This window comes from Conger conger, chromosome 16, assembly GCF_963514075.1.
Source record: "Conger conger chromosome 16, fConCon1.1, whole genome shotgun sequence".
Classification (NCBI taxonomy): Eukaryota; Metazoa; Chordata; class Actinopteri; order Anguilliformes; family Congridae; genus Conger; species Conger conger.
The window spans coordinates 12802121-12821170 of NC_083775.1; the positions used below are offsets into that span (position 1 = coordinate 12802121).

A 19050-nucleotide genomic window follows, 5' to 3' on the forward strand; every position below is an offset into this window, starting at 1 on the left:
ACCTCACTGGAAAAACAGCAACAATTGCTGGGAACATGATTTCACAGAAAAGACTGTACACTATTAAAGATGTATATCCCCTTTTATTTGGTAACAATATATAGTTTTGGAGTTATCAGCTATGCAAATCAGCTGGTAGAATTAAAAATATAATATTATAGATATTGGTCGATAGATTTAATGTATGCCCCTTTTTATTACAAGCTGTAATCAGGTGTGCAAATGAGCTGGGTCTGAACTGACAGTGTAAAGCAATTTTTGTCGAGCCTACATCATAGTAACCAGTCAAATGGTTGCTCCGCGGCTTTTATTTTGACGAAAACATACAGGAAGTTTCGACCGGAAGTTCTGGCTTCACAGAGCTCACGTATACTATCACGTTACTACAGTTCATCAATGTGTTCGGAGGCAGTCTGAATCACGTCACAATCAGGAAATCTGATCATGGCGCAGAACAGTTCTGTGCCTTATGAGCAAGCGAACATAACTCCTGTTACCGTACATACTTTCTGCTTCTTTGGTGTTTCTTGGTGGATTTGAGATTTTAAATACAGATGCATGACACCACCTCCTGTTCTGTCCTGTGGAATAGATGATGATCCCAGTATTCACCCTGATGATACATTAATTTCGTATTGCATTTTTTTCTACAGTCTATAATTCTTACCTGGAAAGGTCCTGAAATCAATTGCAAACCATTATGTTCAATTTTTCACTTGAGGTCCGCCCAGTCTGGTTTGGCTAGTTAGAAGCCTGTTCAGTTAAACCAAGCCCTACCACTGAATCTTTTACTCATCAAAGCTGAAAGCTTTGAGAAAATCCACATCGAGTCATATAAAGCAAAAAAATATATACAGTGGGAGCAATAATTATTTGATCCCTTGCTGATTTTGTAGGTTTGACCACTTACAAAGAATGGAACTGTGTAAAATTTTAATCATAGGTACATTTTAACATTGAGAGACAGAATATCACAAAATAATCCATAATAACAACATCATATAAATTTTTATAAATTTATTATCGTATTTTCGCAGGAAATAAGTATTTGATCCCCTACCAATCAGCAATAATTCTGGCTCCCACAGACCAGTTAGTTTTCCATTAAGAAGCACTCCTAATCTCAACTCATTACCCAAAACAACTTTGTCAACTCGTTACATCGTTATGTAGCTGTATAAAAGACACCTGTCCACACAATCAATCAGAATCCAACGTTTCCACCATGGCCAAGACAAAGGAGCTGTCTAAGGACATCAGGGACAAAATTGTAGACCTGCACAAGGCTGGGATGGGCTACAAGAAAATAAGCAAGCAGCTTGGTGAGAAGTTAACAACTGTTGGAGCAATTATTAGAAAATGGAAGAAACACAAAGTCACCGCCAATCTCCCTCAGTCTGGGGCTCCAAGCAAGATGCCCTCGCCTCGTGGGATATCAATGATCATGAGAAAGGTCAGGGATCAGCCCAGTACTACACAGGAGGAGCTTGTTAATGACCTGAAGGCAGTTGGGACCACAGTCCCGAAGAGAACCATCAGTAACACACTACACCGTGAAGGATTAAAATCCTGGTGTGCGTGCAAGGTTCCTCTGCTGAAGAAGGCACATGTACAGGCCCGTCTGAAGTTTGCCAAAGAACACCTGGATGATCCAGAGGAGGCTTGGGAAAAGGTGATGTGGTCAGATGAGACCAAAATAGAGCTATTTGGTCGACTCGACTTGCCGTGTTTGGAGGAAGAGAAATGCTGAGTACAACCCCAAGAACACCATCCCCACTGTGAGGCATAGAGGTGGAAACCTTATGCTTTGGGGGTATTTCTCAGCTAAGGGGACAGGACGACTTCACCATATTGAGGGGAGGATGAATGGGGCCATGTACCAGGAAATTTTGGGTAACAACCTCCTTCCCTCAGTGAGAGCACTGAAAATGGGTCGTGGATGGGTCTTCCAACATGACAATGACCCAAAACATACGGCCAAGGCAACAAAGGAGTGGCTCAAAAAGAAGCATATTAAGGTTCTGGAGAGCCTAGCCAGTCTCCAGCCCTAAATCCCATCGAAAAACTGTGGAGGGAGCTGAAGCTTCGAGTTGCCAAGCGACAGCCTCGGAACCTTAAGGATTTGGAGAGGATCTGCAAAGTGGACCAAAATCCCTCCCAAGATCTGTGCAAACGCGGTGAAAAACTACAACAAACGTCTGTACACCAAGTATTAAGTCCTATGGATCAAATACTTATTTCATGTGAAAATATGAAATTAAATTTATAACATTTATATGATGTTGTTATTGTGGATTATTTTGTGATATTCTGTCTCTCAATGTTAAAATGTACCTATGATTAAAATTCTACACAGTTCCATTCTTTGTAAGTGGGCAAACCTACAAAATCAGCAAGGGATCAAATAATTATTGCTCCCACTGTGTAATAATAAAATAAAATAAAATGTATTGCTTGACATTGAGAAATAATATGTTTCCCAACGTTTGTCTTTCAGCCCTATTTGCGGCAGTTCATACATTACATTACATTACATTATTGGCATTTGGCAGACGCTCTTATCCAGAGCGACGTACAGTTGATTCGACTAAGCAGGAGACAATCCTCCCCTGCAGGATTAAGGGCCTTGCTCAAGGGCCCAACGGCTGTGCGGATCTTACTGTGGCTACACTGGGATTTGAATGACTGTCCCAGTCATTTACCTTAACCACTACGCTACAGGCCGCCCCTTATTCCTCATACCTGGAAGAGCAGACAAACCCTTCCCTGTGTGGAATTAATGGGGATAAGCGATCTACACAAGGAGGGAAAACTAATGTCTTTTCAAGAATTATCAGCCAAATGCAACTTCCATCGATCCATCCATTGTCCTAACCCGCTTATCCTGAAAAGGGTCGCAGGGGGGCTGGAGCCTATCCCAGCATACATTGGGCGAAAGGCAGGAATACACCCTGGACAGGTCGCCAGTCCATCGCAGGGCGCACACACCATTCACTCACACACTCATACCTATGGGCAATTTAGACTCTCCAATCAGCCTATCCTGCATGTCTTTGGACTGTGGGAGGAAACCAGAGTACCCAGAAGAAACCCACGCAGACACGGGGAGAACATGCAAACTCCGCACAGAGAGGCCCGACGGGGATTAAAACCCTGGACCTCCTTGCTGTGAGGCGGCAGTGCTACCCACTGCACCTCCGTGCCGCCTCCAAATGCAACCTAACATGCATATATCTTTTAAAATATTCAGAACTAAAATGTTTTATATATGCAGGTCAGAATCAAGCATATATTGGCACAACCTTTTCTTTATAGGAGAAAATTCTTCTTCTTATGTATTTTTTCTTAGGTGTGGGAGGGTGAATCAAATTTCAAAATTGAAGTTGCCATGTGTATTGACATTTATTGCAAATTGGAAAATCAATTAAAAAAATTAAATAGGTATCACTTTGTGAAGAACAGTACACGACTATATTGGTCATATGACGGCGTATTAATTGCATATTGTTCATTCACTCATTGTAAGTCAGAACAGTTTTATACCGACACAGTTGACAACCGCTCCTTGCAGGGGAATTATCATGATTGCACCACCAATATTTTCAACTCAACAGAATTAGGACCTTCTCCTTGGTCTTCATGATGAAATGACAAATGTCTTTAAAATAGGAACCAGTAGGACTGTTAAGTGAACAGACATTTTCTGACATTTAAAGGTCTCCTTAACTCTCCTTAACAAAATGTACAGGGATCTGATGTAGAGCAATTTACTCAATCAGTTCCTCATGTCACTTCAGAATGACACAGGGCTCTGGCATACAACATTAATCTGGAGCCATTGTGTGTGGGATGTTACTTTTAACATATCCTTAAACGCTTCCAATAGGACTAGCCAATTCTATCAGGTCGATAAGTTCTCTTGTGTTGCACCGTCTTCATAGGATGTAAATAATAGTTATAGAAAAGGCAGGGACACACACATTGGTTTGGAATTTTTATTCACTGGCTTAAGGGATGCATTTAATTATGCTGTATGTTCAGGTATTTAGACAGGGTGGAATGCAACATATTAACTATCTATGCCATGATATACAATTCTTATTAATGACAATGTCTCCCAAGATACTGTATACATCTACTTCTACTAACAAGCAAACAAAAATAAAACTATGAAGAATGCACTCAGTAGAGTGCAGACCTCCACCAAGGCACAACAATCTCCCCTCACATAAATTTGCACTGAACCAGTCTTGGCAATCCAGTAATTACTTTTAAGGACACATTTGGCCTGATGGTGGCGGTAGGGGAAAGGCCATGGTGTGACCAAAATTAGCCGGTTTCTTCCCTCCTGGGAAAATTAACATGCAAAGCACGTTAACCATTTGGCCATTACATATAGCAATCACACTTGAAAAATTTGGCCTGATAAGAAAAGATCTGGAAGAAACAACATGGAGTCACCAAAATCAATAAGTTACTTCCTCTTGAGAATGTGAATGTAGACCGCCAATTTCATGGCAGTCCCGCCATTACTTACAGATATGTCTATGTCTTCACAACCATGGTGGAGCTGAAAATAAAATAATTATCGTAATCAATTTGCTGCCCATAACTTTAAAAAACAACAACAACTTGGAGTATGCATGTCCTGTAAAAAAAAAAGTCTTAATTCATCGAAATTATTTGCATAAATGTAAAATGAAGACCAATGTTAATTTTCTATTTTCTGCTATTTCAGTGATGTGTTTGGAAATGGATCCTCTAAATGTGAAGCCCAAGTAGAAAGTGGCGTTCCCATTGCCGTAGGGTACTGAGGATTAATTATAAGCTGGAATCTGGAAAAACCTATTTTGAAGACCTTGGAGAAACACATTCCCATCCCCAAGTCGACCATCAGAAGTCGGGTAATGAAAACAAAAACATACATATAGGGTTAAACATACCACATAGCACTGTAAGTGCAATAATAAAAGTGCGTAAAACATGTCCAGCCTTGAACAGGCTTCAAAAGTGCTTAAAATGTCCCATATTGTGGAAAATTACATTTCCGTTGCGATGTGCATTATAAAGAAGTTTAAGGTGCTATTAAAACACTGTGAAAGTATCAAAAGACAGTCCCCAAATAACTCCACACCAGAAAATGTGCATTTAAACGAGCTGTTTGGACTTCCGTGAAGTTGTGACCTCACAGCAATATGCTCATTTGCTTCATCATGGTCCACATTGTAGCCATAACAAAGCCAAGTGTTCAGCTCATGTTAGCCAATCAGAACAGATGTTTATTGCTATGAATTAGCCTTAATGATACAGTCACTAAAACAGCCGCTTCTCAGTATATCTTTTTTTTTCTGGTACTTAAAACCACACAAACGTTGTCTTATGGATATCCGGACCTAAAATAAAACATTGGAAAGGTGTACAATATGGGAACTTTAATCTCTGGTATTTTTCACACCTCGCCACTTCATCCTTCTTTTTGACGCAGGGAGCTTCTTTGTGAGACTCTCCACTTTGCTCTTGTGTACAATCTTGTCCCATCCAGTTCCATTGTTCAGGAAAACCTGTAAATTATTCTCTTCCTATGGGGAATGTCAGTTTGGTCCAGTAACTTTAACTGAGGAATTCAACAGTTGACACTGGCAACTTTGTATTGGTTTACTTTATCAAAAATTTAAATCATCATAATTCATGGACTGTCATCACCATGGCAATTAATTACATATTTACAAGTACTAGATGTATCCATGATGCAGATCAATGTTATTTTCCCATTTTACGCTATTTCGGTAATGTTGTAGGCCACGGGTCCTCTAAACGTGAAGCCCAAGTAGAAAGTAACATTCTCATTGCCATAGGGTAATGAGGCTGAATTCAAAGCTTGAATCAGCAACTTCTTCTTCTGAGGACCCTGGAGAAACACATTCCCATCCTCTGTCCAGCCATGAACAGGCTTCAACAGTGTTTTAATCTCTGGCATTTTCCACACCTCCCCGCTTAGCCACTTCATCCTCTTTTCTGACACAGGGAGCTTCTTCGTGAGACTCTCCACTTTGCTCTTGTGTACAATCTTGTCCCGTCCATTTCCATTACTCAGGAAAAAGTGAGTGTAAATTCTCCTCTTCCTTTGGGGAATGTCTTTCATTTTGGTCCAGTAACTTTTACCAAGGAATTCAACAGCTGACATGACAATTTCATATTTGTTTTCCTTATCATCATCATTGTCATCTGGCCAGAAAAGTAAGGTGAGCAAGAAAAGAGCACTGGATACGCATTTGCTCTTGTCATTTGGGAACTGCTGGCAGAGATTCTGAAGATACTGAATTGGTGCAAGCTTCGGAGACTGAGTTGAAAGGCAACCTAAAGCAATCTGAGTTGCAATGTAGTTCACAAGATCCATTTGTTCCAGCCTTGCATTCAGCAGGTTGGAAGGATACAGGGATATTATTTCCTCCAGCACTTGGATTTGTTCCCTGTCTGTCTGGTCATGCAGGAGGGAGAAGATTGTTGTTATATTCCCCCCTCCAAGACGATATATCTGCATGCGCTTCATGAAAGGAGTCACAGTCATTGGATTTGCATTGCCTTGCTGCTGAGCTTTGGTGGGAGGAACACTGCTGAAATATTTTCCATATGCAGCACTCTTTTTTACCAACCAGGTCTTTGGATTTTTTATTCTGAACTCTGATGTCTCAACTGTTTCATCCTCCTCTGCATTTACGTCAGTCTGAAAGTAGCTGAAGTCTTCAGAGATCCATTCCAAGTCACTGCACATGGACATCTGAAGGCTTTTCAGTTTGCTGTGGAAGTTTTCCCAAGGAGTCTTAACAGCTTCAGGAATGTATTCTGTAACCAGGTACTTCAGGCATTCAGAGCTTCCACCAGTTTTGCTTGAAAACAATTGCAGTGAAAATATAAGCTTCAACAAGTTGCATCCAACCTCCACTGCAGCAAAAAACCCTGATTTGTTCATTGTTTGAAGATCAGACTTGGCTGCCATCTGACAGTCCTTGAAGCACTCTATGGCTTTGAGTGCTTTTTCAATAGCATCTGCTGTGTTTTGTGGTGTCTTCGTCTTCTTTTCAATCTCTTTACATTTGGCATTGAACCATTTCCTGTACACCTGCCCTTTAGTGTCCAGGATGTACGAGTTTTGAGGCATCTCTTTTGTTGCTATTTCTGCCCATTGTTCTGCTTTTTCAAATTGTTCTTGGGTGTAGTTGAGTCGGGCAAGCTGCTGAGCAAAGAAAGCATCTTTGTTGAATCGCTCATATGCTTCTTTTAAAAGCTTGATTGCGTTGTCTGGGTTTTCGTCTTCCATCACATGTTCAATGAGAGGAGAGAATAAACTGTCTGATTCATCACCTTTAATGACTCTGCTGCGTCTCATGAACAAAGCTCTGAGAAACTGTATATACTCCTCTTCTCCAAACCAAAGCACATCATCGTGGAGAAGATCCATTGCAATTCCGCTTTGCTTGTGCTGGCTACTTGACAACTTCTGGAGAATCTTTTTTGCCACCAGTGGATGAATGATACGGATTGAATGAAAGTATTTCTTGTGATCTCTCAAATGTATGAAGAGAAGCTTAGCTTGCTCACTTAAGGATGTCTCAAAAGTGTGTTGACGAAATCTGTCCATTGTGAAGGTTATTCTCATCATGGCCTCACACTGAGCCTGGGAAATGAAGGAGTTCTGCACATAGGCATTGAGCAAAGCCACATACTGAATGAGCTTTGTGACAACAGATTTGTGGTCAATGTCTTGCAACAAATGTTCCACAAAGTCTTCTATGTACTTTGGGTCAAATTCTTCACTCATCAGGACAAATGTCAAGATGAACTGTGGCTGATACTGTTGTTCGAGCTTCTTTCTTTTCCCAGAGAACTGCCTCTTCTCCTCTGGTGACAATTTGTGGGTCACAGCTATATTCTGGAGAGGCGACTCTTTGCATTTTTTCTCTGGATTGTGTGAACGCCTGCAGCTCAGAATAATGAAACAGGTTGTCCCTTGTGCGATTCTCTTGGTGTTGCTGGCAGTCATCAGTTCATTCCGTAGGTCACCCAGGTATTCGTTCTCACAATCTTCCACCAGTAAGAGTACTGGGAGACATTTTTGTGGGGGTTCCTTTTCTTCATATTCGCGTAGCTGAACTGCATGCTCAGACACAATAATTGGCGAGTATGACGGCTTCACAACTGCACATCGTAGGTCTTTTCTGTTGTTCCAAAGTACCTGTCGTGCAACTGTGCTCCCACCACTGCCCGGATGGTGGTATATATTGATGCTGCTCACATGTACTTGGTCTGCACCTCTTTTCTGAATGTCGCTGAGACGTTTTGAAATTTCCATGTAGGCATCCCTCTGAATGATTTCGTCAAGAAACTTCTTCTCTGCAAGCCAGAAATTCAGCCACTTCACTTTACCGCCATGGTAAAACTGCCTTTCCAAGTTTTCTTTTTCTGCCTCAATGAAGTCGGTGCTGGTGTCGTCACACTGATCAACACTCAGGATCTCTAAGGAGTACATCCTTTCCTCCTCTTTAGTTTCAAGGAGGCACTCTCCTTTTGTGAAAACTGACAAATGTTTGGTCGCTCGAGATGTCAGAGGCTGAATGCGTTGCAGAGTAGCATTCACATGGCTCATTTTCATCCCCACAACGCTGGAACGGTTAACCATTTCGGCACTACAGTATGTCTCGGCAAAGCCTTGCCACTTCTGAAAGGTGTTTTCACATTCTGCAATGCATATGATGTCTTCGTGACCTTCCATGTCAGTGAAAAACTCAGAGAAAGTGTGCAACTGAGGCTTCTCTACAGGGGAAGTGAGAAGAAAGATCACCAAGAAGGAGCCCTTCGGAAAGATCTGTTTGCATATTAGCGATACAGATTCCCTCAGCAGTGTCATTTTGGTTTTGATCCAGGTCATTTCATCACAGGGGATTTCATTTCCATGGTAATCATTTCGTCCATTGCAAAATATCCAGCTTGTCTGTTCAAACAAGTGTAGGTGGCTCTCAAATTCTTTGATGCTCATGTTACTTGGAATTTTGTAATTCTGCATGAAATGCAGATTTGCAGCATGGTGCTGAAGGTATTTGCCACAGAATCCAGACACTTTTGAATCTGGGTCAAAGTCAAAAACACAGAAAATCTTCATGTTCAATAAAAAGTCAATGTTTCTCAAATGGTCCTGCTGGAATTTGTTGGTGACAAGGATGTACCACTTTTCTGTTTCTATGAACTTTTTCCCGCTGGTCACAAGCAATGAGAGTTTCCCGCCCAGGTCTTCCCAGAAATCTGGTGCATTGAGAAATTGTGACTTTTCAGCCTCTTCTCTCAGATCATCTCTATCTTTCACACATTGGTAGAAGGCAAAAACATTTTGATCAATAACTGGTTCTGTTTTGGATCCTACTCTGCGATAGATTGCCTCCTTTTCTAGTTCAACCTTGTTTGATTTTTCCTTGAAGTTTGGAAGGCGGACAGAGTACACTTTGTTCTTCACTATGTTCACTGTGGGGACGATGTCAACCTCCACAATGTAAAGCTCTTCTGTGCTGTTTATGCTGTCCATGACCCGGACAAACTGTGGTGGGCGTATACACTGTCGCACATGTTCGCTGTCAGAAGTAAAACACCGTTCTATATGGTCCAACGCATCAACAAAGATATCTTTCTCTGTTACAGGAATGCCAATTATTTCACCATGTGTATATTCTGTGTCATCCCTACTGTCCATCACACCAAAGTGTATTGTACCATTTGTTCGAATATTCATGCATCCAGCACCAAATTTGAGAACCTCCTTGGCAAATTTTGCTTGTAGCCTTGTCCTGTCCAATTTAGTAGCATTTGCCAGGGATTTGTATTCATGGCAAGGTGTGATAAGATCAATGACACCAGATTCAGGCTGTAGAACATTATTCTTGACGTATGTGAAGTCAATGCCTTCTTTGCCAAAAGGCCTTGGTTTACAGTCTTTCTTAGTGGACAAGGACGATTGGTCCTTTTGTGTCTGTGTCTCTGGATGGGACTGATTGGTGCCAGCACCAATGGTCACATCACCTGTGCCTTGCTGCTCATTTTGACTTCCAGTTCCTCTGAGCCTAGTTACTTGAGTTTTTTTGGTCTTTTGAAGTTTGCGTCCTTGAAAAGTTTTAACAAGCTCATTTCTTTTTCTGACTATTAGGAAAGCAGGGCCAGACTTCATGCCAGTCTCTGTTTTCAGAAAGTCCTCGGTCACCTCCTTCAGGATTTTGCCATCCACTTCCTCTTCTTCCAGCTTCTGAACATACTGCTCCTTCACTTTTATTGACCTTAACCAGGAGCTCACGTCGGATTCCGTCCATTCTTCAAGCGGTTTGTCGCCCAATTCAGCTGAGGAAGGAGGATACAACAGGACATCAAATCCAGAAAATGTGCAGATGATCTTCTATCCCTATACAGGTGATCTTAAGAACACTTTACTAGTTGTAGGGATGAGAAGCTGAGGAATAGCATGTTTTATTTGAAAATGTATAGTGCAAGAACATACAACATGTTGCTATGCAAACATAGGAGAACCTAATATGGTGCTGTACACTAATATGGTCCAAAATATGTAAAGTGAATATATTCTAAAATATAGAATTGATGAGTCAAATTGAAATTGCTTGCAGAATTAAAAAATGATGACAAAAAATTACATGGTATACATACCCATTACTCACTCATGGCTTTGTTCATTTGAAGTAAAAATGCCCACATTCAAGATGTGTACTCCATCTGAGAAACATTGGACAATATAATCAATTAAAATGTGAAATCACTATTGTAACACATACACAAGGCAGTGTAGAAAGTAAAACAATTCTGTAACTACTAGTTTGGTGAGATCAGATGTAATGTATCTCCGTACAATTAGTATATGTGCTGTATATACAGCAAAACTTTCACAATAGTAACACTAGGAATAATGGATTTGATCCTTCACCAGACTGGGACCCAGAGCCCCTTCTTCCTGGATAACTTGCCAATTTGGATAATTTGCGTCTGTGGAGTCTGAAGTCTGAAGATTTATTTATTTTTCACAGATTGCAGAGGTACCCAGGGCCATGTGTTCATGTTTATATTTTACAATAATAAAAACACCACCCCTTATTTGACCACCCCTTTTCATCTTAACATGTTGATCTTAACAAAGGAACAATAGATCATTTCGGACTTCTGACGGTCAAGATAGGAATAGCAGCAACAAACACCCTCAAACCACAACACTTTGTATCCCTCCCCCTTCTCTGTAAATGCACTGACGGTGTTTTTATTGGCTGTGGCAATTAGAACCAATTTTCAACCAATGAGCTTAAATTATTGGAGTTATACAATGTTTTGGTAGAGAGTGTTGGGGCACCAACTGTATATATACACAGGCAGAGGGCAAGTCAACATGTCAGTGAGCCTTTTTCAATGATAGGAAGAGATTTACAATGGTCTTGCAACAATGTTTTAACCTAAAAATCTTATCTATTGTACCTTTAAGCAATTCATATGTTTTTTTACATGTCATTAATTTGACTCTCATGCATGAAAAGTATTAAAATCAGTTGATTACAAATTTTTCATTTCATTATGGTTCATTATTCGATAATAGATTAGCCTGACATTGCTGACATTTAACTTGGACATTGACCTTTCAGTACTGTTTAAAGCGAAATGGGCATGGTCAACCTGACAGGAGATCACATGCGTACTGCATGCAGGTAAGAAAAATAATCGCTTGTGTTGGGTGGTAAACCGGTTGGGTGGCAAATAAAAAAAAGATCTTACCGAAACAGGCGCTGTTCTATGTTGATGGCTAGTTTTGGAAATTCAACACGCATCTGTGAATGCGTTACAGTTGGTTCAGTTAAATTTCACACACTGATTTGAAGTTAATGGATTCCTGTTTGACACAATACAGTAAAAAAATTAAGTTTTATTTTATTTTATCGGCAATATTGACGGTATTTCTCGTATTTGATGTAACATACTGTATGTGCCTCGGTGTTGTGAGATAAATGGCAGGATTTACGTGTATAAGATTCTTGTGCCACTGCAGCGAAACAAATAGTCTCATGTTAACCCAACTTCACCATTAGCCTACTTATAACATCGCTTCTAATAAGATATTCAAACCTAGTCTTAAAAGCACTGAAAAATTACACTCGTTTTTTAAATGTACTTTTCAAGAAACCTACCATGGTGAGAAACGTATAAACTCATCAACTGTAACTAAAAAAAGAAAATGTATTCTTGTCAATATGCAAAAAACATATCAGTTTGGAAACGTTTATAAATCGTAGTGACGCGGTATACGCGGTGTTTGCTTTTATATATATATATATATATATATATATATATATATATATATATATATATATATATATATATATATATATATGCGCCCTTGTAGACTATCATAGCTGCAGTATTCCGTTATTTAAGTAGCAACGTGTTTTTCCCAAGTTTGCCAGGTAGTAAGGACCATCCGGCCAATTCCTTACCTCTTTCATATTGATGGAACCATTAATGAAAAAGATCTAAAATTATTATTTTTTCATCGAGATTCATTTTTGACTCACCATATTTAGCAGTAGACAAGTGTAGACGATATTGTTGTTTTATATCCCAACGCGACGGAAATCAAAGCGATGAAAATCATTGCAAATGAATCATCTAAAGAGTGAACTCAAAATTACCTGAAGTTCTACTTCTCTGTGAGACGCCTTGAATATCATTGAATATATTGAATGTGCATGCAGGTAGCCCCCCCCCTTTTTTGAGGTGCGGCATAAAAAAGGGTGCGGGCTATCTGCATGCACATGAAAGTTTCGATTTCTGGAAAAGTAAAGTTTGGCTCCAGATCAAGAAACATGAAAAAACATGATTAAGAAAATTAACAAAAATCTTACCTATTGTACCTTTAAGCAATTCATATGTTTTTTACATGTCATGTCAAAACAACTAATGCATCTTGGTGTCTCGGTGGCGCAGCCTGTAGAGCACTGAACGCATGCTCATTGTGAGCCACGACGTCGGCGGTTCGGGTCCGACCGTCTGACTATTTGTCGCATGTCTTTCCCTCTCTCTCGCCCCCATTCATCCTGTCTCTATATACTGTCCAATAAAGCTGAAAAAGGCCTAAAAAATATATATATTGTACAGTCTTTTGTGTGAAATCATATTCCCAGCAATTGTTTGGATTTATGTTACCCTACATCATTCAGCTCCTTGTTTTATTCTTTAAAAATACTTGTTGATCTGGGTGTGGCTGGCTGCTGCACTGATACTTAGTGCGTCATTAGGTGATGTGACATGGACGGAATGTTACTTGAAACAGGTCCTACAGTACATGAATAAAGACAATAGAGGCTGAAACATTCTACAGTATGGAAGAATTTTTGGCCACGATATGCTTCCATAGACCAGTCGCCTATAAACAATGTCATCAACCTCTGTGTGTAATAGTAGAGCTAAAAGGTGTATCATGACTCAGAATGAACATTACTTATTAGTATAGTAGTATAGTATATGATATATCTGTTCCTGAAAAAGTTGCCAATTACTGTAGCCTACTATAATGACATAACTAATTAAATATACCTTAAAGTACATGATTGAAGCTAGCCAGTTATTGCTTTGTAGCTGACTACAATCAATGTTTGGCAATTTGGATAACTAATCACATCTGAAGGAACTGATAATAAGTCTATTACAGCCTACACCTGAATAAATGTTTAATTAACAACACAAATTGTTTAAAAGTTTTTTACAAAAAACTAAAAAGATGAAATAAAACTTTCAGTTAGAAAACAAGGGGGGGAAGTAGCATAAATGTATGGGCGTGCTGCTAAACATGATATAGGCCTAATTGTGATGTGTGCATGCACAATACCCCTTGGACAACTCGATTGGGACGATGAAATGAAACACCGGCTTCGCTGGGTGGGTAAGAAAGGAAAGAAGCAGAAGAATGACACTTTGTGGTTCCCACACAATAGTTATTGTTCTGGAGTTATCAGCTATCAACTGGGAACATTATTTCACAGGAAAATAGTGTTCAATGTTAAAAATATATGTCTGAATTAAATGTATACCCCCTGTCATTTGGTAACAATGTATAGTTTTTGAGTAATTAGCTATGCAATTGATATGCTAGTGAACTGAAAGGCTATAGCATTGCATGCCCATACCACACTGGAAAAACAGCAACAATTGCTGGGAACATGATTTCACAGAAAAGACTGTACAATATTACAGATATAGGTCTATAGATTAAATGTATGTCCCCTTTTATTTGGTAACAATTTATAGATTTGGAGTTATCAGCTATGCAAATCAGCTGAAGCCAGACCGGAAGTTCTGGCTTCATGGAGCTCACGTATACTATCACGTTACTACAGTTCATCAACGTGTTCGGAGGCAGTCTGAATCACGTCACAGTCAGGAAATCTGATCATGGCGCAGAAAAGTTATGTCCCTTATGAGCAAGCTAACAAACTCCCGTTACCGTACATACTTTCTGCTTCTACGGAAGCATGACGCTGTTCTGTCCTGTGGAATAGATGATGATCCCAGTATTCACCCTGTTGATACATTAATTTCGTATTGCATTACAGTCTATCATTCTTACCCACGAAGGTCCTGAAATCAACAATTGCGAACCATTATGTTCAATTTTTCACTTGAGGTCCGCCCAGTCTGGTTTGACTAGTTAGAAGCCTGTTCAGTTAAACCAAGCCCTACCACTGAATCTTTTACTCATCAAAGCTGAAAACTTTGAGAAAATCCACATCGAGTCATATAATATATATACAATAAAAGAAAATGTATTGTATGACATTCAGAAATAACGTTTGTCTTTCAGCCCTATTTGCGGCAGTTCATACATTACATTACATTATTGACATTTGGCAGACGCTCTTATCCAGAGCCACATACAGTTGATTAGACTAAGCAGGAGACAATCCTCCCCTGCAGGGTTAAGGGCCTTGCTCTAGGGCCCAACGGCTGTGCGGATCTAGCCGCAGCTTAACTTTCCTTAACTTTTCCCATTCATTCTCAACGGAAGTTCTTATCACTTCGGATGCGATATATTCTTGGCCGCACGTTGATATCGCGGCGCTGTTCCGAGATAAACGAATGACGTCCTTACAGCGCGGATTCCTTAACTATTCGAAATCGCCTGGCGCGAATCATTTCCATGGGCTCCTTTTGGTAAGTCTTATCTAGATAATTATTTTGCAATTAACGGGTCCTCGAATGATATTTATGTTGTTGAGGTATTCCCGATGTATTATTGTTATTTTGAATGTTCCAATTGTTCGTTTTTTTATGTGGGAAAATTACAGGTAAACGGGATAATGTCTCTGCATGTCTGTTTCTCAACGTCGTAGCCAGCTACATTAACATGCTATCACATTACGGTTTTAAAATATCACCGTCATTAATAGTATTGACAATTTGTATACACGTTTGATTCGTGAAGGTTTAGACATAAAATGTATTATTGTTGCTCTTATTTCACTGCCAATTGTTTATTGACATAGGCCTAACTTACTGTCATTCAGACATCTTGGTATATGTTCCTTTATTTTCCATTAATATATTATTGTTGTTGTTGTTGTTGTTGTTGTTGTTAACTTGCCCATATTATGTAGTTGCCCAGCTAAGTACTTAAATAATAGAGCAGTTTCCACAATTATTATATTATACAATATTTACACCCATGTTACCTTCAATTATATGAATGTACAGTAAATACATATACTTTTTTCTTTGTTTAGTACAATAATGACTGTAATGCCAGGCATTACAGTATAATTAGGCACACAGTATAATTAGTACAGGTCTCTTGGTTACTTTCATACATTTCATAACTAATGTTACTTTGATATCTCCAGGTGATCAGCATGTGGAGGCGTGTATATTTTCTCCCAGGTAGGCTGCAGATGTACTTCCGAAGAGGTCTGTGAAGTCCTTGGCAAAATCGGAACAATACCAGTACTTCAGGAGACCCAGCCTTCACCTTCCCTCCTGCCCTGGCTATTGCAACTGCCCCAGTCCCAAGCCCAGTCTCCTTTAATACCTATGCATATCCACCATGCTAATATTGTTACAAACAACAATATATAGTTATTGATATTTTTGTTGCTGTTGTTGTGTTTATATGTTCATAAGAATTGTAATATGCAATGCCCTCCGTAATGCTTGGGACAAAAACATTTATTTAGCTCACTACACCACAATTTTATATTCATAAACAAACGTTTCAAAGTTCAAGTTCTCATATTTTATTAAAGGGTATTTTTATGCATTCTGGTTTCACCATGTAGACATGACAGCACTTTTTATACATAATCCCCATTTCAGGGCACCATAATGTTTGGGACATATTTATGTGATGTAAATTACAGTCATGTTTACTGCATATTTTCTGTATGCATGACTGGTTGAAGTCTGTGACCCACTGAGACATGACTGGTCTTCTGTGGACAGTAGTCTCTGACACATCCACACCTGCCTCCTGAAGGGTGTTTCTGATCGGTTGGACACATGTTTGGGGATTTTTCTTCATTATGATGAGAATTCTTCAGCTATCAGCTGTAGAGGTCTTACTTGGCTTGCCATGCCCTATGCCCCATTACATGTTCTCTCTCCTTAATGCTGTTCCAAACAGTTGATTTTGTTACACCTAAGGTTTGGCATAACAAAACAGACATTACAGACTTTTTATTTAAATTTTTCAGTCTCATAATGGCTTCCTTGACATTCATTGGAACAACTCTGGCCCTCATGTTTAATGACAATAATACAAACCAAAGGCAAGAAAAAGCCTAGAAAAATATGATGTTTATTGTTACTATATATAAAACACACTGTAATTTCAATATGGTGAAACCAAAGTCTGTAAACATGCCCTTCAATATTTGCTGAGAATATGCATTTTTGATTACAAATCTAAAATTGTGGAGAACAGAGCCAAATAAAAAAATGTCTTTGTCCTAAACATTACAGATTGCACTGTATATAACATTGTAATCTTTTTTGGTGTATGTAATAAATTGCAATAATTGATCTAATGTCAGTAGTGATGAAATGTCAGTTCTACATCTAATGTAGAACTTTCCACATATTGTTATACATTGCTATTTTCACATACATACTACTGTACTACTTTTATGTTGCCTCATTGTGTAAGTGTAAATATGTTTATACGGTTCTGTACTTTAATAAGCTATACCTTTCACCTCAGTTACATATTTTGCATCTTCTATTTGACAATATACACTCACTTTATTAGGTATTTATTAGACATATTAGGTCTTTTGCTGCTGTAGTCTATCCACTTAGAGGTTTGACGCATTGTGTGTTCAGAGATCTGTTCACTGATGTTATGTGCAGTTATTTGCATTACTGTCACCTTCCTGTCAGCTTAGACCAGTCTGGCCCTTCTCCATTACCTCACTCATCCTCAAGCCATTTCCGTCCGCAGAACTGCCGATCACTGAATGTTTGTTTGTTTTTCGCACCATTCTGAGTAAACTCAAGAGACTGTTGTGGATGAAAATCTCAGGAGATCAGTAGTTACAGAAATACTCGTACCTGGCACCAACAATCATGCCACAGTGAGTGGATGTGTGAAAAGTATGCTGAAGCAATGTTGTCTGATGCAAACCCAAAAAGAACCAACAGGTACGTGGAAAGAGAGTTCCCTCCTTCAGACAAGAGTCAGGCACATTTTAACATCTGGTCACAGGTGCTCCCAATTGCGCAAACGACCTGGTACTCCACCAACAAGGTACTCCACCAACAAGGCACCTGTGAAGTAACGCCAGAATAAGTAGCACAGAGCAGGGGGCCGTAACATCCATAATTTAAACAATTTTAAACAATAAAATAAAAAAATTAAAAAAACATTTACAGAGTTAGGTGGCACGGATGGTGCAGTGGGTAGCACTGCCGCCTCACAGCAAGGAGGTCCTGGGTTCGAATCCCCGTCGGCCGGGGCCTCTCTGTGCGGAGTTTGCATGTTCTCCCCGTGTCTGCGTGGGTTTCCTCCGGGTACTCCAGTTTCCTCCCACAGTCCAAAGACATGCAGGTTAGGCCTATTGGAGAGTCTTAATTGCCCGTAGGCATGAGTGTGTGAGTGAATGGTGCGTGTGCCCTGCGATGGACTGGCGACCTGTCCAGGGTGTATTCCTGCCTTTCGCCCAATGTATGCTGGGATAGGCTCCAGCCCCCCTGCGACCCTGATCAGGATAAGCGGGTTCAGATAATGGATGGATGGATTTACAGAGTTACAATAACAGCCATTAAAAACAATGTACGTAAAATAAATTGCATATCCCATATTGTTCAGAGTGAGGGGGACAAAGCCAAATACCTTAATTGTATTTGAGATATTTAGTAGAATGATGGCAGAAAGGATTTCCTATCCGTAGTGAAATGGAGCTGGAGATCTAATGACACAACAAACATGATTATGGAACAATTCTCCAAGGAAATAGTTTCCATTGTTTATGTCATGGTTGGCCAAAGGGCGGATTCGAGCAGTGGTGACCATCGTAGGGCTCTACACCTACACATGGCTGGCCCAATGTGGCTACCCTGGGATTTGAACCACCAACCTTGCCTGTCCCAGTCATTTACCTTAACCACTACGATACAGGCTGCCCCTTATTCCTCTTACCTGGAAGAGCAGACAAAACCCTTCCCTGTGTGGAATTAATGGGAATAAGCGATCTACACAAAGAGGGAAAACTAATGTCTTTTCAAGAATTATCAGCCAAATGCAACTTAACATGCATATATCTTTTAAAATATTCAGAACTAAAATGTTTTATATATGCAGGTCAGAATCAAGCATATATTGGCACAACCTTTTCTTTATAGGAGAAAATTCTTCTTCTTATGTACTTTTTCTTAGGTGTCTGTGGGAGGGTGAATCAAATTTCAAAATTGAAGTTGCCATGTGTATTGACATTTATTGCAAATTGGAAAATCAATTAAAAAAATTAAATAGGTATCACT

General features: G+C 39.7%; 1 protein-coding gene across 1 annotated transcript; it reads right to left on the reverse strand.

Annotated features, from left to right (window-relative positions):
• Positions 1–5773: 5773 nt before the first annotated feature.
• On the reverse strand, positions 5774–12686 carry LOC133114049 (sterile alpha motif domain-containing protein 9-like). The gene is made up of 3 exons (XM_061223244.1): positions 12600–12686; positions 10699–10764; positions 5774–10377 (listed from the first exon to the last, which is right to left on the reverse strand). The coding sequence occupies exons 2-3, from the start codon at positions 10700–10702 to the stop codon at positions 5774–5776; spliced, it is 4608 nt and encodes a 1535-aa protein (XP_061079228.1). The 5' UTR covers positions 10703–10764; positions 12600–12686.
• Between the last annotated feature and the right edge of the window lie 6364 nt (positions 12687–19050).